This window comes from Saccopteryx bilineata, chromosome 12 (assembly GCF_036850765.1).
Source record: "Saccopteryx bilineata isolate mSacBil1 chromosome 12, mSacBil1_pri_phased_curated, whole genome shotgun sequence".
In the NCBI taxonomy this organism is placed as follows: domain Eukaryota; kingdom Metazoa; phylum Chordata; class Mammalia; order Chiroptera; family Emballonuridae; genus Saccopteryx; species Saccopteryx bilineata.
The window spans coordinates 20,432,697-20,460,548 of record NC_089501.1 but is presented as its reverse complement, the minus strand read 5'-3'; the positions used below and the strand labels follow the sequence as shown (position 1 = coordinate 20,460,548).

The 27,852-nt window shown below is 34.7% G+C and overlaps 1 protein-coding gene across 2 annotated transcripts in view; it reads right to left on the bottom strand.

Moving 5' to 3' along the window:
• NKAIN2 (sodium/potassium transporting ATPase interacting 2) overlaps positions 1-27,852 on the bottom strand; it is a 1,024,603-nt gene that overhangs the window by 524,981 nt on the left and 471,770 nt on the right. For both annotated transcript variants that reach the window (XM_066247954.1, XM_066247955.1), the window contains exon 2: positions 13,100-13,237. In XM_066247954.1, the coding sequence (XP_066104051.1) occupies positions 13,100-13,237 (138 nt within the window). The remainder of the gene's footprint in view (positions 1-13,099; positions 13,238-27,852) is intronic.

Here is a 27,852-nt window from a genome sequence, read left to right as displayed (position 1 = left end):
CTGTTAATGAACTTCAGAATTGAATAACATGCAGGTGAAATCTTTTGTTGTCAAAACCATTATTTTTTAATGATTGTTTATAATTGTTATTTGACACACAGAATATGCTTAAAAAAATCTAAATCCAAAAAGGTCATAAATCTACATCATCAATTTGCCACATCTATTGCTATAAAAATCAGCACATGAACTGTAGTTGGTGTCCATGCTCTGTAAGATCTCGCCTCTCCCTCTCACTATAGATGAGGGAAGAGGGCAAAAGCAGAAATAAGATTACTTTCATTTTATCTGTTTACACTTCTCAGTTTGTCAGAGATAACCTTACATAGAATGAAGGGGGGAAAAAGGAATGAGAAAAGAGACCAAACTAGAGATAAAGAAGAGATTTTAAAAAGAGAGAAATCAAATAATACTGTAATTCTATGACAATAGCATAAAACAAAAGCTCCAGAATATAAATGTTGTCAAAATTTATATTACAAAAATAATGCAAGAAGGTGAAAACTTGAAAAGACCAATTACTTTCATTCTTATAATTTTCTGTATCCAAAAGCCCTTATCTTTCTTCAGTTTTCTCCAGGTTAGTAACTGACAATTACATTCTATCAGTTACATATATTCAAATGCAAAAGCAGAAAAATGTGAACTCAGAAAAGAGAGAATCTACTATGCATGTAAGTCCCAAAGACAGAGTATGTGTGTTCACACACATACACACCCACATAAAACTTCTATATCATACCATTATCCTGTGACCTATTAAATACTTATTGCTTATGTATTGTCTGTCTTCCTCATAACAGCTTGGACTTTGTTTTTTCCAATGCTGAGATCACAGTGCTTAGGAGAGTATCTAGCACACAGTAGACACTAAATAAATATTTGTATAATAAAATAATTAAGTAATTTTTCAGAAAGCAAATTTATAAAGCATTTTTGTAAACTCATCAAGCCTTTAAGATAAAACAACCTAATAGATAAGAAAAATATTATTATTTCCAGGATTGAGACAAAAAGTAGATTTTTTTCCTTGTGAGTATTTAGAGCAATGCTTTTAATAAAATTTTATAATAAATGTCATAGGTCTATGTCTTATAAAATCACTTAATATAGGTAAATTGACATTATTGCTAAAATGAAATTCAGGTATAGGAATACCCAGATGGAACCAAACTGATACAGTACAGGTATGAAGCACTGTTTGTATAGAATGAGTTACAGAGGCTGTGAGAGATGTGGACCACTTATCCTTTAGTGGATTTTCCATAAATATCATCTTTCTTAAGTGAACTTCGGTATGTACTGAAAAGCAGTGATTTTGAGGTTTTACTATAAAGTACGAGGGTAGGAAGACAGTCTCTAATACTAGATAACTGGCGGCCGAAGCGCTCTAACTGGCAGTTGGAATGATACCAGAAAGCTGAGGAGTCAGATAAGGCTTGTACCTGACAGTAAAAACCACCCACCTGGCCACACAGGCAGGCTGGTGAAGCACAACAGCTGGATCATAGTTCTTTATTAGAAAAACCTAGGGTTTGCTCTCACTGACACAGGGACAGTCTATGTCCCACAAAATCTACACCATCAAAATTCGCTGCGATTGATTTTAAATAAGAGAATTGTTTTGGTTGCATGTCGTCACCCTCCTTTAGTCATAAAAAATGAAAATCCCAAGAGAATGCCTCAAGTCTTGTAACATAAACTGGTTGCCGATGCGCACTTAAGTGACGGCATTATAGAACTGTGCACAGGGTGACTAAACGTAGGCTTGTGAAATGATTGCAGGCTTCCCCCGTGTGTTATTGCATCTTTGGTACTGATTACCAACATACCAGGTGTCTAATAAAGACACTGTCACTTGTTCAGATTGCCCTGAAAAAAGGAAATGACTCCAAAGTAAAATGTTTAATGAGTTTCAAGAGTTAATGTTCCACTTTTGATTCAAAAAGGCAAACTGAAAACACAATACATACTCTTACAACTATTATCAGACAAACATTAAAAGCAGAGATATTTAGTCAGTTGCTGGCAGAGGAAGATCAGATATATAAATACTGATTAATAAGCAGACTGGAATGATTGACAGTCTAGTATGGGTGGAGGGGCAAAGACGCAAGGGAAGCTGAATTGCTAGTGAGAATTCTGTACATTGTGGAGATTTGAGGAAGGAATCTGTGAACAAAGTTGTCTGTAAAAAGTGGGCTGGACAGCTGGGCTATTCCATCCACCACTTTTACAACCAGTCAAGCATTTAACTCTTTGAAAAATAAAAGGGAGATTTTAATAAGTGAGGAAGTAAAAAAGGAAGTAAACAGCTATCTCACACACACACACACACACACACACACACACACACACACATATATATATATATATATATATATGGTCTACTGGAAAGTTCTGTCCATTTCTATCACAACAAGTATCGACACATAAGCACATGTTTATTTAGCAGTGTGCCTCTTTATTTTTATCACTTAATGTATATATACTGATGTAGCAAATTAACTAAAACAAAGTTGATTCACGTTAGTCTTATGTGTGAAGTGATAGTGTACCCATGGCTACTGATAAAGTTCATTTACACCACTGTATTGTATACGAATTTCAACAAGAAATAAATGCTACAGAAGCATGTAGAAATTTATTGAAAGTGTTTGGTGAAGGTACAGTTTCTGATAGGACATGCAGAAGATGGTTCGAAAAATTCGAAACAGGTGATTTTGACCTTTCTGATAAGCCACGTTCTGGGCGACCATCTTTGATCGATGATGATGTTGTTAAGACCATGTTGGAGCAAGATCCTTTTCTGACAGCATCGGAGATCGCAGAAAGGCTTAATTCAGCTCAGCAAACCATTTCGGAACATATTCGGAAGATAAGATTGGTGTGGAAATATATTATTTAATAAAGTTTATTGATGGTAAGAAAAATTTGTATTTTGTTTTATTCCAAACATGGACAGAACTTTCCGGTAGACCTTATTATATATAATAGTTGTTAAATGAAATTATCTGTGGTAACAAAGGCAAACATTCAAAAGCATAGAGAATCATCAAAATGATACGTGTACAGTCTAGAGTTGAAGGCATTCATATTTTCAAATCAAAAGGGCCAAACATTTTTTATATTAGGTCCACCCTTACACACCATATTTTAAAAATGTTAAAACAAGTATAAATTAGTATTTCAAGAATTTTTTAAATAAGTTAACTGCTAACAAATGAAGACCAGATTGATATTAGATTTCCCATCAGTAACACTGCTTACTAGAATATAACTGAACAATACTTCAGTGCTCTAAGAAAAAGTCATCTGTATCATGAATTCTGCATCTAGCAAAACCATTTCTCAAGTGTAGAAAGGTAGAATAAACTTAGAAAGTTTATCTCACCTTCTCGGATTATTTTGTGAAGACTCTTAGAAAGAAAATACACAGGATCTAAGCAAGCATAAACCTAACTCAAGGGAGCAGAGCAGGGAAGACATGTCTCATAGACAGAGAACAACCAATTTTGATAGGAGCAAGTGGACAGAATACTGTGAGAGAAATAAATTTCCCGGGATTAAGAGCTACCATTAAAACAAACAGCAACAGATGAAATCATGGTCACATATAAAGAAAAGGGTCTAAATTCAAATAGGAATACAATGAGTTTCCAAAATAAGAAGAAAAATAAATAACATGCAATAGATTAAATGAGGATAAATTAGAAATATATTTAGAAAAAAAATTTTTTAAGAGGCCTGTATTTTCTCTTATAAGAATAAATAAAGGTCAACTAGAAGCTCCAGTGGATGGAGAAAGGAGTTTTAAAAAATAAATGTGATCTAAAATTAAATTAAACTAAAGTGATTGTGCTTTTACAGACCTCTGATGTATATATTCCAGGAAAAAATAAAGAAAGAAAGTAGAAGTAGCTGGAGAGGGAGAAAGAAAGGAACTTTTATGTCAAATTTTACTTTTTGATTTTTAAAAATGTCTACAGCAGTTAATTTGATATATATATATTTTTAATTTTAGAAAAGAAACTAACCCATGCCCACATATCAGAACATGTTTCTTCAAAATTTTTCTCAAAAGTTACTAGATGCGTTAAACATGAATTTAGACTATGGAACTGTAGTTACTTGTATTTACCATGTTATAGAGATCTTTGGTTGCAGCCTAACATCAGAATGTAAACATGAAGTATCTTCTTGTAGAATAAATGGCCATAGTTCTCAGAGGAGAAATATCCTTTTGGGAATAAATTGCCTTCAATGTGTTGCATTATTACATTTATTTTTGACTAGGGGCTAAATTCATAAAACTAATAATAATGATGATGTTTCTTTTTTTTCTCATAGGTTTATGGGAAAAACTGATTTTCAAAACTAGTCTGAGTCATCTGAAGCATCATTAATTTACTACTATTTTAAATCTCTTCATTTCTAATCTACATTAATTTTTTTATCCTGAACACAGAACGTAGGTATTTTTAATGCTTTAGCTGCAATGATATTTTGGATATTTTTTTCTCCTAGAAAAAATTAAATAGAAGAGTCAAAACCACTGTTTGAACATAGATAAGTAACTTCCTAGAAATGACCACAAGAGTGTACACATTTTTATGGCAGGAACATTATTAGAGCGAAAGGAGCATTTGACCTGAAAATGAACTTGGAAAGTGCTCCTCATTTATGGTTATTGGTTATATTGTCCATCGGGATCTGATCTCTGTGAACAATTAAAATTCTAATCATGGCTGATCATCAGTAAGTAGTAAATTTCAGAAATATAGAGAAAATTTTTATACATATTAAGTTTGTGACATTGCTTTTACACTTCCCAAAATGCCATATCAGAACGATTTTTCAGACTAGGTCTTCATGTTGTCCTTTGGTGCTCCAGTCAACTGGTGGTTCCCAACCCTTGCCCAGGATAGTGAGGAAATCCCTTTCTTTATTTCATTGGCTCAAGGAAAAGCAAAATAATGGAAGTCAAAGTAGGTAAAGCCTTGTTTCAAAATGCCTTATTGTTGTTTTCCTATTCTGTGCCCTACCTCAAGGGGGAGAAGAATATGTCAATTTACAAATCAGCACTCATTGGCAAACACATGAAATACCTTAAAAGATATTTAGTGAGTAAAAAAATAAAAATCACAGAAAACCATTCTGGCCCAAATTGAGGAGCCAAGTTTAATGCTCAGCAATAATCAGAAATTAGCATTAAAAACTTTGAGATATGAACAAAAGGAGTATTCAGTTCTTTTCATTATTTTGGAAGAATAAATCAGGATATAATGATATCCATAGTCTAATAGTTTATTACTCTTTAAACACAAGAAATGAAAATTCACAGATATTGGCTTGTCTTTCTAATCATCACAGCTCTGTTTTATCAAATTAGTTTTAACCATGTTAACTTATTCTCTTGATTTTCAAGTAACAAAACAAAAACTTAATCCCATCTTCCCCATTTATTTGATTTTAGGATTAGTTATTATTGTCTAAGTTCATGTAATGGAAAGGCTCTTTATTAGATATGTAATATATTCATATATCTTTTTTTTTTTTTTTTCCATTTTTCTGAAGCTGGAAACAGGGAGAGACAGTCAGACAGACTCCCGCATGCGCCTGACCGGGATCCACCCGGCACGCCCACCATGGGGCGACGCTCTGCCCACCAGGGGGCGATGCTCTGCCCATCCTGGGCATCGCCATGTTGCGACCAGAGCCACTCTAGCGCCTGAGGCAGAGGCCACAGAGCCATCCCCAGCGTCTGGGCCATCTTTGCTCCAATGGAGCCTCGGCTGCGGGAGGGGAAGAGAGAGTCAGAGAGGAAAGCGCGGCGGAGGGGTGGAGAAGCAAATGGGCGCTTCTCCTGTGTGCCCTGGCTGGGAATCGAACCCGGGTCCTCCGCACGCTAGGCCGACACTCTACCACTGAGCCAACCGGCCAGGGCCCATATTCATATATCTTTATAGGTATACATACACACATATTTTTGGTATATAATATGGGTATTTTTTCAATTACATACAAAAAAATTCTTCTAGCAATTATTTGAAGTTTTTACAAATTAAAAAATGTAGCGATAATTTTTCCCTAATATATATTATACAACATATATAAATTACATCCTAGATATATATTTATATATGCATACATATGAATTGTCAACATCAACATGCTAACTAATATAAGAAAAAAATACCATTCTAAAAAATTAATTTCTGGAAATTGAGGATACCCTGCGATACTGTTCTTCCCCAAGAAAGAGTTATCCATCACTAAGGGGTTTCTGTTCTTAATTCTTAAGAAATGAGGTCATTTCTTCATTACATACAGAACAAAAAATGTTATCCTTAATATAGAGATGGCAGACCATAATTTAAAATTGAAATGCTCTCCCAATTGCAAATGCCATAATGGATTTTGGATTTGCCAACAACTTCACAAAACTTGTTTTCATTTGTTAGCTAGATTATGGCCCTCTATACTGTGCTCCTAAGAGACAGGTTAGTACAGTGGTTAAGAGCATAAGTTTGGTAGGTAAGAGGACCTCAGCCTGCATCCTAACTCTACTACTTTCGGGTCATAAGAATTTAGGCAAAATTTTTTGAAGTTCAGGTGAGGTTTATAGGATTTGCAAAGAAAGGTACCTAGGTAGAGGGTAATGAAAGCGGTAAGAAAAAAAATCCACAGTATTACAAATATTACTGTGATTTTGGTATGCTGCACTCTTCTCTGATTCTATGAAATTTTAATAATGAATTTTAAGCTATTTTGAATTTATTTCTAGTTTTGAGACTGAGTTTCTCTGATTAAACAAACAGGTCAAAACTCTATAAGGGCCTCAAGGCAGTGGCACAGTGGATAGAGCGTCAGATTGGGATACAGAAGACCCAGGTTCGAGACCCCGAGGTCGCCAACTTGAGCACAGGCTCATCTGGTTTGAGCAAAAGCTCTCCAGCTTGGACCCAGGGTCACTGGCTCAAGCAAGGGGTTACTCGGTCTGCTGAAGGCCCACGGTCAAGGCACATATGAGAAAGCAATCAATGAACAACTAAGGTGTCACAACAAAAAAGTGATGATTGAGGCTTCTCATCTCTCTCCGTTTCTGTCTGTCTGTCTGTCTCTATCTCTCCCTCTCTCTGTCTCTCTAAAAAATACAAGAAAATAAAAAAAACCTTTATAAGGTATTCTTTATTCTTTCAAAATTATTTTGTTAAATAGAAAGAAGGAAAAAAAGGAAAAGAAGAGGGAGGAAAGAAGGGAAGGAAAAAGAAGAAAAGGAGTTAAGAAAGAATGGAAGGCAGGAAGGCAGGAAGGAAGGAAGGTATGGAAGGGAGGGAGGAAGGAAGGAAGGAAGGAAGGAAGGAAGGAAGGAAGGAAGGAAGGAAGGAAGAAGAAAGAAAAAATAAATGTTTTGATTGTTATGGCAACATCTGTTGCCATATATATATATTTTTTTTCTTTGTATTTTTCTGAAGTTGAAAACAGAGAGGCAGTCAGACAGACTCCCACATGTGCCCTACCAGGATCCACCCAGCATGCCCACCAGGGGGCGATGCTCTGCCCATCTGGGGCATTGCTCTGTTGCAACCAGAGCCATTCTAACGCCTGAGGCAGAGGCCATAGAGCCATCCTCAGCGCCTGGGCCAACTTTGTTCCAATGGAGCCTTGGCTGCAGGAGGGGAAGAGAGAGACAGAGAGGAAGGAGAGGGGGAGGGGTGGAGAAGCAGATGGGCGCTTCTCCTGTGTGCCCTGGCCGGGAATCGAATCTGGGAGTCCTGCATGCCAGGCCGACGCTCTACCACTTAGCCAACCAGCCAGATCCAAAAAAATATCTTTTTTTAGCAATTAAAAACCTACACACTCTTCAGGTTATCAAAGAAAATTTAAAGCAGTGCTACTCATTAGCATTTTCTTGTCAATAACTAACAAACACTGGATATCCCAAATCACATTTTGGTTGCTGTAGGCACAAATGATGATGAATTAGACAATTCCATTTATGACATAAGGTGATACTTTTGTGGGAGCCATATATATATATATATATATATATATATATATATATATGAATAATTCTACTAGAGTTACTTGCGGCTTTTTTTTTGGACTGATGCTGTTGAGAATTACACAATAGAGATGCTTTCTATAAATTCTGGCTTCAGATTTCCCTTGCCTAGAATTGAAATATCAATTTAATTTTCCTTCAACATAATGTATTCCTTCAAAGCCAGAGGCCTCAAAGGATAATAATGAGTTCTTCTTCCAATTAACTGTTTTAAATTTTTAATTTTGTCTTCTTTATTCTTAAACATAGCAATACTCCTTAAATTTTATTTATTGTTTCTGTGTTCAGTACTTTTGATTATAATCACATCTATATTTTTTGACATTTTTTAATTAAATAGAAGAAAAATGTCACATTTTTATTTTTTACTTATTTTTTTGTAAAAGAGAAAGAGAGAAGGACAGATAGGGACAGACAGACAGGAAGGGAGAGAGATGAGAAGCATCAATTCTTCACTGCGGCTACTTAGTTGTTCATTGATTACTTTCTCATATGTGCCTTGACCAGGGGGCTACAGAAGACCGAGTGACCCCTTGCTCAAGCCATCAATGTTGGGCTCCAGCTGGTGAGCTGTGCTCAAACTGGATGAGCGTGCAATCAAGCCGGCGACCTCAGGGTTTCAAACCTGGGTCCTCCGTGTCCCATCCTATGTTCTATCCACTGCACCACTGCCTGGTCAGGCAAAAATGTCTCTTTACAAAGAGCAAGTGTGAAAAAAAACAAATTATTTAGATTATTTCAGGGTATCTGCCTTTATGTTTTAGTAAATTTAGACCTAAAGATAGTGAAGTCTTAACATTATACTTTTCAAATGATAAATTGTATAATGTTTAAAGCAACAGAAGATATTACAAAAGTAATTTTAATAAGAGAAAAATAATAAACATAAAATAAAATTTTTTATTATTTAAATAGTAAATACCTTTAATATGTGATCCATATATATATATATAAACATTAAGACTCCAGGGAAAATAATAAAAAACAAACACTAAAAGTTAATCCTCTAAAAAGGAAATAAAACTGGTTAATGAACATACATATGAAAACACCCAACTCAGTAAAAATAAGAAATACAATAAAAAATGATATTTTTTTTCTTATTACATCAACAAAAATCAGAACATATATTCAGGGTTAGCCAGAGTGCAGTGAAATAGTTTATGCTGAACATTGGTGGGAGGAAAATTCAGAAAAATAATTTGGGAATAGTAATTGTCAATTACAGATTAAGAGTCTTAAAATTATTCATATCATTTTATTATATGTAGAAAATTCCACATAAGGAATTAAATCACAAATAAAGATGAGGATTTTTATGGAGATTATATAAAATATTTATAATAAAAACATAAAAATATAATATATAATATTATCTATATATGTTATTTTATATAGCATAACACATAACTATAATGTAAAGGGTTAAATGAATAATGGACTGATAAATGTCAAATTGTTTGATATAACGTTAAGTGAAGAAGTTAAGATATATTTGAAATTGTAACAAAACCAGATGTTTCATTTGCATAAAGAAAATAGACTAAAACAATAATAATTTTCAGTTGTGAAATGATCAAAGTGCTTGCTTATTTCTATAGCTATGCTGAGTTGTTTAACAATTCAAAATCTAAAATGGCAAATGTAGAAATCATAAACATCTATCATTTTAGAGGAGAGGGAAATAAATTTTACCATTAATATCTAAGTCTTGACTGCACAGAGAACCTGTGAAAATTTCTTAACTCCAGCAATACATTATTGTTAGTTGATGCTGTCCCTAATTCTGTATTCTCCTGCTAAACCCAGATCCTTCACTGACCACAATTTTTGTCATCTATGGTGACACTCACATTTCTTTTAATTGTGTTTTTTGCCATCTTTAGGGAAACTGGACAATCTTTTTTTTATTTAGAAATTAAATTTAATGGGGTGACATGGATCAATAAGAGTACAGGGGGTGCTCGGATTATGACAATCTTACATAGGACATTTCAAGTTTATGACGCTCACTATCATAAAAAATTAAAAAACTTGATACGTGAATGTTTCTGCTTAGGCCATTAGCATCTTACTTACAGACTATGTGGGCGAACTAGTTTGTTCACATGGCAGAAGAATATGCAGTAACGTGACATATGAGTGAGGGAGTTGGCGTCTCCCAGTATGTTTACCTATGCCATTTTGGATTACATCACTGTCAGGAACAGAATTGTGTCATAACCTGAGGGCACCCTGTATATAAGTTTCAGGTGAGCATCTCTATGGCATTGGAGCTGTTGATTACATGGTGTGCTCATCACCCAAAGTCAACTCATTTTCTGTCACCATATATTTGTCCTCAAAATTGAAAAATACTAATTGCATTTTCACAACAAATTCTTCATTTTCCTGAATGCATTTTTGACCTTCAACATTACATCACAGCTATTAGATTCCATGAATTTGATTATACAGAAATGATTTGTTATACAGAAATTACCCTGAAATAGATAACTACAACAGAAACTGGGACTGAAACTTAAGAAACTGGTACTAAAACTGTAACAGAAACCCAAAACATATAGCATTGATTTTGAGACAAAATGGCAGGTGGAGGCCAGATGGGCAGCGAGGAGACTAGCACTGGAGACAGGAACAGTAAGAGAGTCGTTTTAGAGGGCTAGTGACAAAAAGATCAATTGTGATTATTGTCAGAACAGCTAGTTTGACTAGCAATCACTGGGAAGAGAGAAAATATACTTATAAACTTGTGGATCTGTCTAAGGAGATTTCCAAGCAAACAATTATTTGACAGCATTACTTGTCACCTTTAACCACATATAACATGATATCTAAGAGAAAAATGAGCTAAAGAAAGAACAATTCATTTTTAAAGTATAATTTAGAGAATTATTTCTAAGGACTTACTTGCTGATTTAAAAAAATAAACGTTTTACATTTATCTCCAGCCGGCAAAAGATTCTCCAAGTAAAACACTACTGTCTGTCTCAAGGAAAAGATCAAATTCAGAACGCTGGCTGCAAGTCAGGATCAAATCAAAGATGTAGCTCTAAGACACGTTGTTAAGACCTCGGAAAGATTTCAGAGACTTTCTGAGCCATACAAAAGTTCTAACAATCTTAAAGACGTCCCATGGTATCCTTTTTTTGCCTTTCATGCTAAAGAGAGCAGCCTGTCTTGAAAAGATTTGTGGGGACGCAGTTTATCTAAAGGGATGGGATTATAATTTGATATATATAATAGAAATAACGTAAAAAAATTTTTTTGAGTTGTAGCAACTTGGAATAAAAGGGACAGAAATAGCTCAACTAACAGTTTGGAACACTTGACTCTATTTTAGATTGCCTGCCAGCCTTTTGCTAGTCTATATAGTTTAGTACATTTTTCCAATAATTATAACAAGGAGAAAAGTATTATAGCTAACATGTATTCACCAATTCTTAAAAACCAAGCACTATACTAAGAATATTTATAGGCTATCTCATTTATTTCTCAAACAAATGTCTGAGTTTTTAAACTGTACAAATATTTTGACCTACAGCTAGATTTTTATCTCTAGAACCTCATCAGAAATGGAAGTGATGTATCTATCTGTACAATAATCATAGTGGCATCATTTATAAGAATAAAATCATGGAGAAGCCTCAAAGTCAAATAAAAGGAAAGTTAAATAAGGTATCTTTCATACAATGGCTTATCATGCATCAATTAATTAAGTTAATATAATTTAATATAAGTTAATATAATTATTGCTTTCATTTTAAAGATAGGAACACTAAGGATCTGTGATGTTATGCTGTCTAAAGTCACACAGAGTTTGGCAGATTCAAGATTTTAAATCAGGTATTGTGACTCCAGAAGACCTACTCCCAAACACTGTAATACTATGCCTCAATTGAGTCAAAATACAAATTTTATAAGAAAATAAGCCATACAATCAATATCTTGTGCATTGAAAAATATCACTCTGCCATAGAACACATCGGTCTTTTTTACATGATTTGCAGTACATACTCTTAGAGATGACATGCACTCATGCACTCATGCACTCATTTCTGGGTGTGCATTTAGAGAAGACTATGAACTTTTCATGCATCCTTAGCTGGACAGTGAATCCCTGGGTCCTGGCTGCCATCATATTGCCTATTTCTGAACCAAGGAGCATCATTTGAGTTCCAGGTGACAAAGAGAACAGGTCATAGGAGGCATATTTTATGTGAAGGATGGCTTTGTGAAACCCAAGACAACCTGCTGGTTTGCACTGAATAAAGCAGAGCTATACCTGGGCTGTCTTCTCTGTATGCCTTTACCACAAACTTGCTTTATAATTTTAAATAAATGACTATGGACTCTTCCTTTGTTAAAAATAAAAGAAATAAAAAAATGATGAGATTGAAAAAAAACGACATTAATGAAGAGCTATGGCTGAGATCTGAGGCACATACAAAAGTAAAAAACCCTAAGTTATGGTTCCCATAGCAACTGTAACACAGTTGGATTTCACTTTTATGTTAAATAAGTTAACTTGAATGGGAATGCAAAATACATCCTCTGAGCAAAAAAGAAAATCCTGGACAACACAGAGATATTGGTCCAGATTCTTCTGGCTTGCAAGTATGTCAAATATTAACCCTGATATATATTAATATTTTCATACTGAAACTACAAGTTCATTTGTATTAATTTTAAACTCTATTCAGTTCAATAATATGATTATTTAAAATGGGAAAAACTCCCATTAAATCTATTAAGTCTGAGGCTATAACTTTATAGTTTGGAAATACAAAGGCATAGTTCTGCTTTTAATTACAAAAAAAATTGATAAAAGTACAATTTATGGAAATTCCCTGATTACATTCACTGTCGAGTGCTTTAAACTTAACATTTTCAGTTATTGTAGATATAATCTGAAACTATGAAAATTAACACATGGTCCTTCAAGGAGAGTGTATACACATAAATTTTCAAGATATTTTTGTACCTTTCTGTATTTTAATAACGTTTTTTAAAAGCAAGAAGGGTACTTACTCCTTTTATGTAACGAGGTCTATATTGAATAGTTCCAAATAAACCAAGAATGACGATAATAATATGTACAAAATTTGCCAGGATGGGTGCCCATTGATATCCAAGGAAGTCAAATATTTGCCTCTCCAGCACACAAACCTAGAATAGCAAAACAGGATAGACAGATGAGCACACTTGTGAGAGAAAAATAAAAGGATCACATTGACACTATACTCAGCAATTATAACTGTTACCATATCAGGCATTTGTCTTTAACAGTCAGAATGACACTTTCAGGTATATTTCAAATGAAGACTATGGGAGCTATGGAGCTGAAGACACTAGCTTCTCTCTGGAATGAGTTTGTGGAGGCTTCAGGTAGTATTCATGGGATCTCGTCTGTGCAGTCGCAGGATAAATTAATTGTCATAGTCACTCTCAAACACTTGAACTCATCAACCAGAAAGTTTGGGAAGTCCACATGAAGGGCTTGTTGTTAGTAACTTTAATATCTTTATTATGTGCGGCTTAAGTGTCTGTTTGTTGCCGATAGCTTATTTGTTGCTTGCGTAACTGTACTAGCCAATGTGGTGAAGTTGCCACGGCATTCAAACAGTTCCTCCTTCTGGCATGCCACCTCACAAATTGAGGTTAAAGATTGGAGCAATTATTATGCTGTTAAGAAATCTTAACACCAGAAGGGGTCTTTGCAATGGTACAAGACTAGAGGTTCTCCAATTGAAAAATAATGTCATAATAGCTAAGTCTTTGGCTCCTCTAAAGGTGAAATACATGTCATTCCAAGAATTGATTTGGCTCCATCTCAAACAGGGTTGCCGTTTCAATTGAGACGTAGACAATTTCCTGTAAAACTTGCCTTTGCTATGACCATCAATAAGTCTCAGGGCCAAACGCTTAAGCGTTTTGGCATTTTTTTACCTGAGCCTGCATTTGGACATGGTCAACTTTATGTTGCCTGTTCAAGAGTTCGTGAAAGAACGGACGTAAAATTAAAAATAATTGATGGTCCTCTGCAAGGTGAGCTTAAAAATGATGGAAAGATCTACACAAGAAATGATGTGTACAAAGAGATCTTTGACATGTGAATTAACATTTTATTATTTAAATCACCTTTATTTATTGAGCTAGCAGTGGCTTTTAAGAAATGTACCGCCAGTGGTTTCCTTCATTGCACTGTACTTTAAGTAATTAAGCAAGTAGAAGGGGGAAACCCCATGGGGCAGTAAGCAAAGGGGCATCCTTACCGCCTGCCCTGGGTAATTCAGTTTGAATTACCAGACACCTTTGCACAAATCATTTTAATTACAATTTATAATATCTAGAACAGCGGTCATTTCGTATGACTGCTGGGCTTTCTAGTTATTATATAAGAAAATAGAACAAAGAGGCTTGATATAGAAGAAAAAGAACTATTCAGTAAGTCAAGAGACCTTATTCTTCACTTAGATCTGCCACTAAACAGCTGCAGTGCCCTAGGTAAGCCATTTCCCTTCTCTAGGGGTCTTAGTCCTCATTTGTAAAATGTGGAACTCCAACTAATATATAGTGTCTTTCTAAGAGTATTGAATTATAAGTCCAACATGACTTTTTGTCATACCTCGTTACCTCTAGTAACCAGGTAAAAGGAAAGCTCTAAAAGGAAATTAAAAATGAAATTGGATTTCCATTCTGATGGAAACAAAAATAAAAGTAATTCATTACTCTTATAAAAGCAAGGAACTTAAGTCATTTCAAATTATCTTACATTCATCTGGGCTTTCAATTTTACAATTAAGACACATGTAAAAATCTAAGCTGTGAGAGAAGAAAAAGAACTCAACCAAGCAACTAAGCTACCAAACCACCAAAAAATAAAAAATAAAAATACTGGGTTTATAGTCTTGAAGTGCCATTTTACATCAAAAAATGAAAGCTAGATAGTTTGTATGTCTATCTGCAGATCTAAGAATGCAAGGAGGGAGGGTGGGAGTTAAACCTAGCATTGTTCCCTGGCTGGTTGGCTCAGCGGTAGAGCGTCGGCCTGGCGTGCGGGGGACCCGGGTTTGATTCCCGGCCAGGGCACATAGGAGAAGCGCCCATTTGCTTCTCCATCCCCCCTCCCCCTTCCTCTCTGTTTCTCTCTTCCCCTCCCGCAGCCAAGGCTCCATTGGAGCAAAGATGGCCCGGGCGCTGGGGATGGCTCCTTGGCCTCTGCCCCAGGGGCTAGAGTGGCTCTGCTCGCAGCAGAGCGACGCCCCGGAGGAGCAGAGCATCGCCCCCTGGTGGGCAGAGCGTGGCCCCTGGTGGGCGTGCCGGGTGGATCCTGGTCGGGCGCATGCGGGAGTCTGTCTGACTGTCTCTCCCCGTTTCCAGCTTCAGAAAAAATACAAAAAACAAAACAAACAAAAAAAAATCCTAGCATTGTTCTTCCTGCCTGGCCTCAGGGGGAATGAGAATCAACTGTCTGTTCAGAGTAAACATTGTGAAAGGACTTGACGTTCCAAACAAAGGTTCAACAATTATTATTTTTTCACTCAGGTATTAAAGAAAAATTATTTTAAAACCCTTACATTACTGACATCACTATGCTTTAAAGTTATTTCTTGTCAGAAGGACATGGTAACTCTTGAAATAGTGTGCTTTTAAATTAAATACGTGTAGCTCGGTTTGAAGACTGCTTGAATGATTCATTTCTACTGCATTTCTTTGGCTGAGAAGCACATTTTTTCATCAGGCATTGAAAGAGAAAACAAGCTCATGACAACTGTTTGCATAACACCTGTATTTCCTAAGATACTCTGGGCACTACTGAAACGGTTCTCACAGCAACAGTCCTGCCCAGTCAAATCTTCATTTTCACTTAGTCATGGCAGTGATTACAAAAAGAGAATGTAGGTCTGTTCTATCCTGCGTGATCTAAATCCACAATTCCCAACAGTAGAATGCAACATTCTGATTGATAATAAGCAGACTATCATAGAACTTGCACAGAACCCAGCTTTATAAGCCTTGAAATGCTTCCTACTCAAACATTCCTTCAGCTGTTACCATGCAGTCAACACTTCATATAAAGGAGACCCACTGTGATGTTAAGCAGTATTACATGTGCCTTGTTGAAATGCATCAGTGGTATATCAGAGCACCATTGCTATTCATCTATGTAAAAGCTCACGTTAACAGACATTTTTTTTATCCTTATCCTATGAATAAATAGCAAGTAGAAATGTAAAACACAGCAAGAATCTAAACTCTATAAATTCTGAGCATCATAACTGTGGGACACAACAGGGAAAAGTGTAGATGATGAAGCACATTAGTCAAACAGTGGGTAATCTCTCAATAAGTGCTTCAGTTATGGAAGAAAAGAGCTGTACCATCATTAATTTAAAAAAGTATGTAGATGATATACTTACTATGACTGCAAAGCTAAAATGAAGTTACAACAACATTTGTCAGCCTTTTTTGTGTGACAGAACTAATAGTTTCACCAAACATTACTCAAAAGGTTATGCAGACTGAATAAGTTAATGGGCAATTCTTCACTTATAATATTTCTACATTTCCCCCTCTTTTTTATTGGCCCTATTAGCTGTCATAAGTAGCTCTATTGCAGATTATGTAATTTAGAGCTAGGACTGAAAAATGGAAGATTTTCTGAAAAAAATCAGTATCAAAGGAGTAATAATTTATAAAAATAAATAGTTTTTTTTCTAAGAATCCCTTCCAACAGATGTGCATCAACTATGAAATTACTGTCAAGGGCAGGTGTGGAATTGGAGGAAAGAAAACAAATATTTGTTAAAACACATTATGTGCTGGGCATTCACACTATTCACAGGTCATATATTACCTCATTTTCTCTGCACAAAACCCAGGGAGGTAAATATTATTGTCTTATTTGTCAGATTAAGAAATCTAAGAGGTCGTGTGGTTAAGTGATTCCTCCGAGGTCTGAGAATGGAACAGAAATGTAGGTCTCTGTGCACGGCCCCTTAACACTGTTTCTACTTTATGGATTCCAGTCTCACCTCATTCCGAAACCTGCTTTCACAGTATATCCTCTTACAGGATACATGCTACATTTTCAATTTATTTATTTAGTGTAGAGAATCTCTTGGATCCCATTTATCAGATCATGACATTATATTATCATTGCTCAAGGCAAAGCTCCTTCTTTGTTTTATACATTTATTTTTTATTTACCTCTTTCAACCCATGGTCTCAGTGTAATTCCCCTTTCTTTCATTGGACCCTCTGTAATATATGTATATACTTTATATCCCTTCAATCAACTGACTTGCAAATATATGTATACAGCCTGGAAAAACATACATTGCTATTGAGTGTGCATGTGACTTTCATATATAAAGTCTTATGGAGTCTCTTTCATGCTTATCTATTTTACTTCATATAAATTGTATCTTTGTGTTTGGTTTCTGCACACTAGCCTATTATAAATGCATAACCTGTTGCTTTCCACAAAAAATTCTGTTCTCTTTTATTACTATCACTTATGAGGTTTTAACTTTTTTAATATAAATAGAGGCAAATCTTTATCAGTTATTATTTCTGTATCTGTGGAGATAATTACTTTATTGTTTTCTTTTAGATCATTAACGGGGTTAATTATATTATTAGTTTTTGTCATGTTCAACTATGACTTTCTCTTTGAGCAAATGTCTCTTTGAAATAATTTTATCCCAGTCTCAGTTTAGGTTAAATAAAATTTTATTTGACAGCTTTGTATCAATAAACTAATCTATAATTTGATTTTCATTTTTTTCCTTTCTTTGACTCTGTTTTAAAGATTCCACCAGTATTAAAATATAAATAAGGCATAAAATTTATTTCAAGACTTAAACTTTGAATAAACCATCCAGTCTTACTCTCTTTTTCCAAAAACAACCTGTGTCAATTTACGGAAGCACTTTTCAGTGCAGAGCTTTCCAAAAAAAAATACTGTATGGAGATGCCAGCATATGGGCATCTATCTATACAGAGCAGGGCAAAAGTAGGTTTCCAGTTGTTCATATAGAAAATATTACAATGATTAATAACAAACAATATAAGAATAACCTCTGTTTTATGTACTCACAACTGTAAAACTACTTTTATCCCAACCTGTATGTATATGTAAATTATTTTCACATTATTTTATTTATATAAATAGGATTGTAATGTAGATACGGCTTTTCACCTTGCACTTCTCAGAATTTAGTGATGTGTGCTGGATATTTTCCTACATTAGCACATCCTGCATTAATAGAGAACTATCTCATTGTATCCTTATTTAAACACTCAATTTTAACAGATATTTAATTTGTTCCCAATTTTTGGTTATTACACACATGAGTGCATTAAACAACCTTGAATATGTATGTATGTTGCTATAACCACAGGCTAAATCACAAAAAGTGAAAACGCTGGGTCAAATTCTGATTGCAAAATTCTAAATATTATAGCAACTGTTATTAATCCTTTTTTGATGTTTATGTATACTGGTAAAACATGAAATTAACTTTTTTTTCATTAGAGTAAATATAAATTTTGAATCACTTTTGCATTATAGCACATGTGAATTCTAACAGTTATTGTTTATCAAGTAAAGTATGTTTAAGCTAAAAAAAGTTTTCAAACATCTAATAAGTACCATTAAGCAAAACTTATGTTAGTGTAAATGACAACAAAATTCTTAAGAACCTCTTATAAAATGTCTTCAAGATAAATAAATTTATTGACATTTCAAACTGGAAAAGACTCCGTATTTGTCAATTTACAACTGGAGAACTGGGCCTAATCGTTTGTTAAAGTTTGAAGTCTTAATAAGAGACTATTCAGTCTGCAACAAATTTGTTTCAAATGAAAAACTTTAGTATTTCCTGGTTAGCTGTGGCCATTAACTTCATTAACAAGGAAACGGCATGTACATGAACACATGAACATGGTGAGTATTTTTTAAGCCAAAATGGTACATTTACAGTGAGTTTTCAACTGCTGAAAGCCAAAATGGGTTTTCTTGAGACACTGCATCTTGCTATTCATAACTAAGATTTCTTTATAATAAATATTCCTTCTAATATTAGTATAATTTTCTTATATCCATAAAATCCAATTCGTGAGTTATTATAAATAATGCAAAATAAAATTTATACACAGCCTTTGAGAGGAAAAAGAAAGGCTTTTTATTCAATTATGGTGGAACATGAATTTCTTGATTTAAAAAATGAGTTTATTATTAAAGTTTTTAGTGCTAAATTGTAAGCTGAAATGATCTCTGGGTGGTCGTCATCCTCCCGGACCCTTCCGTTGTCAGTATCCTCTCCCTCTTCCAGGGACCCAAGCTTTGAGTTTGTCTCAACAATCAGTCCCTGAGGAAAGATATAGAATAGACTCAAAGTCACATGCCAGGCAAGCAGATGCTCCCATTCACAGCCCATTTATATATTCCAAGTGGACTTCAGGGAAATGAAAAAGCTCGTCAAAAGTTAATAAAATATAAATTATGAAATTTCAGGAATGAATAAAAAAATTTGCAGTTTAGTTGTTTGCCGATTACTTATGTAACAAGTAAAACTAGCTTTGTTACAGCATAAAAAGTAGGAAAAGCCAGGGAAAATTGAGATGAAAATTGATTGGGCATAACAGTGCCCAAAATGGGTCCAAAAGTCTTATTTCATCTCTAGGGACCATGAAAGTTTAGGTGAACTTCCAGCCACACCCACAGGATGGACATCTGTTTGTCAGAATTTTGTCAATAAAGATTGCTGCTGACCTTTATTTCTACATTCCAGTCAAGTAGGCTCAATTTGTTGTTACAGCAGTAGCTGATCTTTGTTTCTTGCTTCACAGAGAACACCAAAGCAGATAAGAAAGCCGTTCTAGTACCCTCTCCTTGATTCATCCACAACTCTGCACCTTCAGCTAGACATTCCAGTCAGGGGATTTCTCTTTGGATTTAAGTTCCAATTGTACCCGGACTCCCCGGTGCAGCATTTTCTGCTTCTTTGTGGTCTGTGCCCTTTGGTAAAGTTGCCAGTGTATGTCTGTGTATATTCTCCCCCTTAGTACGTCTCACCACTCTAGGTATCAACCACATGCTGGTTACCCCTCTGCCCTGCAGTCTTCTACCGTGAATTGTACTTTTGAGTATAGTCTGAACCTGTCTAGTTCCAGAATCAAGAAGAATACACCGTGTTGGTTTCTCTTATTTTTAAGTCAATCCCCAGAAAAACTGCAAAAACTTTAGAGATATTTTTGGCCTTTACAATATTGCCGAGGTTCTGAGGTCTTTAATGTTCCCCCCTTAAAATTCTCTTTGTTGATCACAGTGGGAAAAATATGTAAGATCATATATGCCAGCGGTTTTTTTTTCTTTTCTTTTCATCTTACCAAGAGGCCTGATTCATATATGAAATGAAGAGAATAAAGTTTAAGTTAGGTCTGCAACAATTATCCATGTAAGTTATAGACAAAGCCAAGCACAGAGCTTTACTTGAAGAGTTTGTTTCTCTTGAGTAACTGAAGTTATCAACTATGCATATATACATGTGTGTGCATGTATGAGCATGCCCATGATCATGCTTCTGTGTATTGGTTTGTGTGTTTTTTTTTCTAAAAGGGATAAAATAAGATTGTAAATTTTTTGGTAAAAATAGGCCACAAATAACAATCTTTATTCAACTGAATCAAAGACTTTCTATCTTTTTCCTCATAGTTGCTTCTCTTTAAAAGCAAAACAAAGAAATAACCACCACAACAAACAGTAAAAACCACCAAAATGAGATCGGGCTTGAATGGTTCTGATTATACTAGAAAGCAGCATGTCACAGTGGTTTAGAACCCAAGTTTTAGAATTAGAAAATTACGTCCGGTCCTAGCTGGATAGTTTGGTTGGTTAGAGCATCATCCCAGAGTACAAAGGTTGCTGGTCAGAGTACACAGATTCTATAATTTCACTCAGTAGAAATCTAACTTCCCAGAAGAGTTACAACACATCAAAATGACAGCTGTTTTTAGGTAGTTTTCATAGCTCACTCAAACTTGATGTCCCTCTCTCTCTTTCTCTCTCCCCCATCTTCTTTCCTTTTCTTCCTCTTTCAAAATCAATTAAAAAATTAAAAATAAGTTTATACTATTGATGTATTTAATAAACTAATCTGCCTGACCAGGTGGTGGCGCAGTGGATACAGCGTGGGACTGGGATGCGGAGGACCCAGGCTGGAGACCCCGAGGTTACCAGCTTGAGCATGGGCTAACCTGGTTTGAGCAAGGCTCACCAGCTTGGACCCAAGGTCACTGGCTTGAGCAAGGGGTTACTCGGTCTGCTGTAGCCCCATAGTCAAGGCACATATGAGAAAGCAATCAATGAACAACTAAGGTGTCACAACAAAAAACTAATGATTGATGCTTCTCATCTCTCTCCGTTCCTGTCTGTCCCTATCTATCCCTCTCTCTGACTCTCTCTCTGTCTTTGTAAAAAAAATTTTTTTTAAATAATCTTATCAAGTCACAACAAAATGACATTTATCAAGAGTTGTGCCATGAAATGGTTTCATACATTAGCAGCCAAATTCTCATTTATTTTATTTAATGTCTTCCTATTCTTGTAGAAAATGAGCTAGTAAGATCACAGCTTAGGTCTTCTTGGTAGATGGATCACTGCTTTGATTTTTCCACAGATTCTATAATTTCACTCAGTAGAAATCTAACTTCCCAGAAGAGTTACAACACATCAAAATGACAGCTGTTTTTAGGTAGTTTTCATAGCTCACTCAAAGCACATGACAGGCACAAGTTAGAAGTTTAATGTATCCATTTGACCTTGAATTTCCAGCCTTACCACAACAAAGTCTTAACTGATTCAAGTCCAAGCTAACACTTAAATAGGTTAGATATTTATAACATAGAAAGAAATATCTGATGTTCAGAAGCCCGTGACCATGCACTTTTAAAGCACGGACTCTACAAGCACAGATGATGTATCTTAAGTATTGATCAATACAAAGCACTATCTGAGGCATGAGTGAGTATTTGGGATTGGGAATAGGTGATGAGATGAATCAAACAATTTAAAGTTATCTGACAGAATTAGTCTTATATTATGAGGTATGCTAATATCTGAAATGGTTCTTAGGCAGAAATACTCAAAACTCTCAAGAGGGCCCAGGTGTAGCTGTTCAAATGACAGCCTCACTAAAAATCTGTGTATTTGGTTCTGATACACTTCCAAATCTTCTACTATTCATGTAGTAAGTACATACAAACAAAAGCATCATGCTGTGGCTAATATTAGCAATATACAAAAAAGCAGATGAGGAATAAATTGACTATATTTAATAAGGGACTTTAGAAATGGCATAGAATAAGTTGCTTAGTTTCTCATTAGCATCATTTAGTTGTTCATTACGGACATTTTATTTATTGAGAACTCAGTTAAAGCCAAACAACAAAAATAGCTTGCAGTGTTCTTACTTTCATGGATCATATGGTATTGCTTTCTCCTAGCAAACGACTCTCTCTAGAGATAACTCTCTTGCTATTTTTTAACAGCACAATCATATTAAACATATTAAAGCTGGCATCTGGAGAATTTGAAATTTGTCAATTGCAGACATATTTTTTTTTCCAAAAATCTGATAAAAAGAGTCCAAAAATATACCTCATATATTATTATCATAGTGTCTAGGTAGCTTTCAGTTTGGCTCTTAATAAATACTCATGTATCTTTATCTGTATTTTTATTTTGTGAATTCAAAATAAGATAAATGCCTCTCCAATACTTCCTATCCTCTCCCCATTTGGGGCAGTGAATTAATAATGTAATCACCATCATCGTTGTTCCCTGTTTAGCAAATGCTGTATTTATAACAGGATTGGAGTGGGAAATGTGTATACTGTCTTTGGAAACAGAGGTGAATGTTCCTGCACACCGTTGTTTGCCCTGTCCTCTTTCTCTCCCATCTGCCCTTCCCCTACTTAAATGAAGGCAATAGCAGTTTCCGGGTCCTGTTTCTGTGACTAAAGCAAGGCAGCCATCCGGAAGATGTCAATCAAACCTCTCAAACTCTAGGTTATGTCTCTTTCATAAAATTCAATTTCTTGAGGCGAAGTGATGGAATGACAGTCTCACTTACTCAGACTGCTAAAGGCCAATCAAGAGTTGAAATGAAAGCACAAATGTTATCAAGATCACTGCCATGTACTGGCAGTCACTGTGGCAGTGGGCATGTCAGAAACCGCAACTAGGAATACAAGAGAATACCATTTTAGATGGTTACAGAAACATTTTAGAATTTGTCACGAGGTATACTATTTTTGGCATTGTAAATACCGTGTCTCCTGTGCCCTTTAAAATAACCACATTATTAAATTTAACACAGATATGGAGATTATGTTTTGAAGAGACAGACACAATACTTGTTTTCCTGTTGACAAAAGGTGTCTGTGGCTGTCCACGGGTGAATGTAATAAGAGATGATGTTCTCGATCAGCTCTAGGATTTCTACCATAGGCTCCATTAATGTAGCATAGATAACCGAAACAGGCTCGAAATGATAAGTTCTGTCAAGCTATGAAATGTATTTCATACCTTACACTTGAAAATTCAAAGTGTTACAAGTACTCCTAAGTCATACCCAAGGTTTCTCTGTCTGTGTGTACACATATCTTAGGTGTATACTACTACTATTCATGGCACTATTCCAAGACTTTACAGATAGGAGCTTAATGAAATAGAAAGTATTATTTCCATTTTAAAGATGAGAAAACTAAGTCAGAGGGAGAGATTCATTGTCCCAGTTTTTACAGCTACTAATTGGTGAGGATGATTTTTCTAGAGTCCAAGCTTTGAATCACAATCATATCACATCTCAGTTGATATGATAGATATATGCATGCATAATATATGCACATATAGAATATGTGTGTATATATATCCTGTGTAATTTGTTACAACTATTTATATAAATGTGTATGCATATTTTGTTAACAATTTGTTTCAAGAATGTTTTTTATTTTTAGTTTCATGAACTCATTATACCATTTCTTTTCAGTGGGTCCAATAATAAGTTGAAACCACACAAAATATCACCTGCAATTTTTCTAAGTAATGGAGTTTTCTCTACTGTATGTAACCCTACGCTTGGCACTCACCACAACAACACTTTGTCTTCTATCTCCCATCAGTATGCAGTTACATTCCAACAGAAATTGGGAATTTACTAGATACTACTTCTGAGGTTATGCTACTATATGGGAAAAATTTAGGATACTATCTTTAAGTGGTCCAATTTACTCATGGGCTCTCCAAAGCACTGAACCTATTGTATCCTATTATGCATATTGTTTGCTCCATACCTGCTAATGTCAGTTATATTCATAACATGGATAACTACATAATTTAATTATTACTTATTACACCTACAATTAACTTATGAGGACAAAAATACAACTTAAAAATGCACCTTAACATATTGGAAAGATTACATAAACACATAAAAGTGAATTTCTGAAAGATAGTTGAAAAAACAATGATAAAAATCTCAAAGGCATCTTTTCCAAATAATTTTACAAATCTTTAAGTTCTTATTACACTGCACCAAAAAAAACTAACCAAAAAAAATCCATAAATAATAAATTATATATTTTTTATATAAAAAAGAAAATGTCCAATTCCAGCCAATGATTTATGCAAAAGAGTCGTAAGCCCTACATCAACAGATTGAGCTAATCAACAAATTGAGTTAAAATAAAATGTGTCAGGTATATGTAAATGATTTTTATAATTCATGGCCTTAAAAATGTTTTGGATTAACTGACCCAATGTCAAAAGTGAGGGTTGTATTGCATCCACCACTATTTTGGTACCCACCATATCCCATACAAGGCATTCAAATAGTTCCATATATTCTAATTCATGATATTGTTTATGAAAAATAAAATTAATTCCAACCAATATCTCATACCTTGGAGCAAACAGAAACCTGAAGAGTACAGCATGCTTGACTTCCTTCATAAAAATGGTTTTAACTTTTTGAAGTTATCAATTAGTTTTCTTGGGTACTTAGATAAACATTTGATCAGGACTGTACTTCCATTTGCTCTCTGATTGAGAAGCTCAGGTTCTAGAGCTATATTATTTGTCAAAGTTCTGATGATAATTCTGACCTTTTCTAAATATATCAACTCATTTGTTGGCAGGGCTTCCTGAGATCAACATCTTTTTCTAGAGTTGAGTGTTTCAAATAATGCTGGAATAGCCATACTATCTTTAGGTAATTCTCTCAAAATTAGGATGAAGTTCCTTAATTCTTCAAAGTAGGCTAATCATAGAATAGAAAGGAAGGCTTGAAGAACAGTGATAAAGTTATCCTTTCCTTTGTATCTTAAAAATATGATAATTAGGGCCAAGAATTGGGTGTATGTGTGCATATACATATATATATATGTATATAAATATATATGCATACAAATATATATTTATATACACACATCCTAGTGGTATCTGATACCACTAGTTTACTTAATTGCCAATTAAGTAGATATTATAATCTCATTTGATGGACAAGCAACTGATTCCTCTGAAGACTAAGTAACTTGCTTAAGGACAGTTAATAGCACAGATAGCTATTAAAGCTTCATCTGCAAACTGAATCCCATACTCTCTACCTTATAACAGACATATTTATTCATTATATTAAATAATGTTTAAGTACTTTGGATCTGTATAAAGACCTTCCATACCTTTAAGATATTATTTTTGTTTCAAACCAGTTACATGTTCTGGGGAGAAGTTAAAAGTAGTAAAATATTATTGGCAAAAAATTCAGCCTGACCTGTGGTGGCACAGTGGATAAAGCATCGACCTGGAAATGCTGAGGTCGCCGGTTCGAAACCCTAGGCTTGCCTGGTCAAGGCACATATGGGAGTTGATGCTTCCAGCTCCTCCCCCCTGTCTCTCTCTCCTCTCTCTCTGTCTCTCTCTCTCTCTCTCTCCCCCCTCTCTCCTCTCTAAAATGAATAAATAAAATAAAAAAAATTCAATTAAATTTATTGTATATTTTAAACCCTTGAAAAACAGTTTAAAGTTATCCATCAAATTTAACAGAATTTGGAGAAAATATCAGGGTAATTAAAAAAAAAAGAAAGTGCGTGTGTACATGTATAAAGATATATGGATATGCATGTAAGTATAACGTATACTTATACATATAAGTATAGACATTATAGAGTATCTCTTACATGAATTCAGAGAGAAGGCAGCCATGTCCCAGCAATGCACATAGTTTTACCTAACAGATCATTCAAAGTGTTAGCAAAAATTTATAATCATTCGTCAATAAAAATCTTGAAAGTGTTCCTTTATATCAAGTGTTATTATGAGTGCTGTATTATGAGTCGCAGGTTATAGCATAGATTCAAAAAGATATTATATAAATTATGCAGAATATGTTTTGCTTCACATGTGAACAATCAAGTCAACGAAATAATAATTACCATAAAAAAATTTTAAGTCTCGCCTGACCTGTGATGGCACAGTGGATAAAGTGTTGACCTGGAAACACTGAGGTCGCCAGTTCAAAACCCTGGGCTTGCCTGGTCAGGGCACATACGGGAGTTGATGCTTTCTGTTCCTCCTACCTTCTCTCTCTCTTTCTCTCTCTCTATCCCTTTCTCTCTCCTCTCTAAAATGAATAAATAAATTAAAAAAAAAATTTTAAGTCTCAAAATTGGTGGTGCTTCCTGCTTTGCCTTTTTAATCTCAGGGTTTGTTGTTGTCAATGTTTGCTATTTGTTTCTGTATTTCTCTCTGGCTGGCTTTATTTGCTTCACTGACAATCACATTTCACTTTTCTCTTTGAAGGAAATAGTGTTAGTCTCAGACCTCAGACCTCAATCCTCAGGATCCAGTCGAGCTCCACCAAGTCCACCATTAGTCAGGCAGCTTGACATCATTACCAAGTCTTGCACTTCCTTGCCCCTCTCCTATTCCCAGTTGTTCCAAGAGAGTTGCTGGCCAAGCCAAGTCTAAACCCTCTATGTAATTATAGCTCTGTAAATGCACAGAGACTCAAACAGCATCCTGGTGGGAATTAGAAATCAGCCTGGTCAGTAAAGCACAATCTATTAATTATTTGCACTGATGGCTTTCTGGAAGAAAATAATCATGGGTCTTTTGATAAAAAGCAAATAAAATTGCCTCAACTCCCTTATCTTATTTCAAAATAACTTGGTAATTTTAGGCTGTTTCAATGTATCTTTCTCGAAGTGCAAAGTCTGAATTATATTTTAAAATTGAGTATAGTTTACAGTAATGATATGTGCTAGAAATTCTGCATTAAAATCAAAATAAATAATAGTATTGAAAATGAACTATGAGAAAATAATATATATATCTATTTATATGTTTAAGACTATGATAATTATAAAATGTTCCAAAGTTTTTGTATTTTTGGACCCCCAATCATAGATCGTTATTTATTGAAAATTCACATACTTGAACCTAAAATATAGATATAATTTAAAGTTTAGCTAACAATGAAAATTATATGATATCTCTCCATGAATTTTAGCATATTTGAGTGAAGGTACTAGAAAGGAGCCAAACACCATAGGTTTCTATGAATTATGGAAATTTGTATGTATATATTGAGATCTATTTTTATTATCTACATGTCAATATCTATCTATGTATATAATATACATGCAATTTATATGTTCACATATTTGAGGTATAGCCCTGTCTGTATAAGACTGTACAATTTATGCAGTGACTT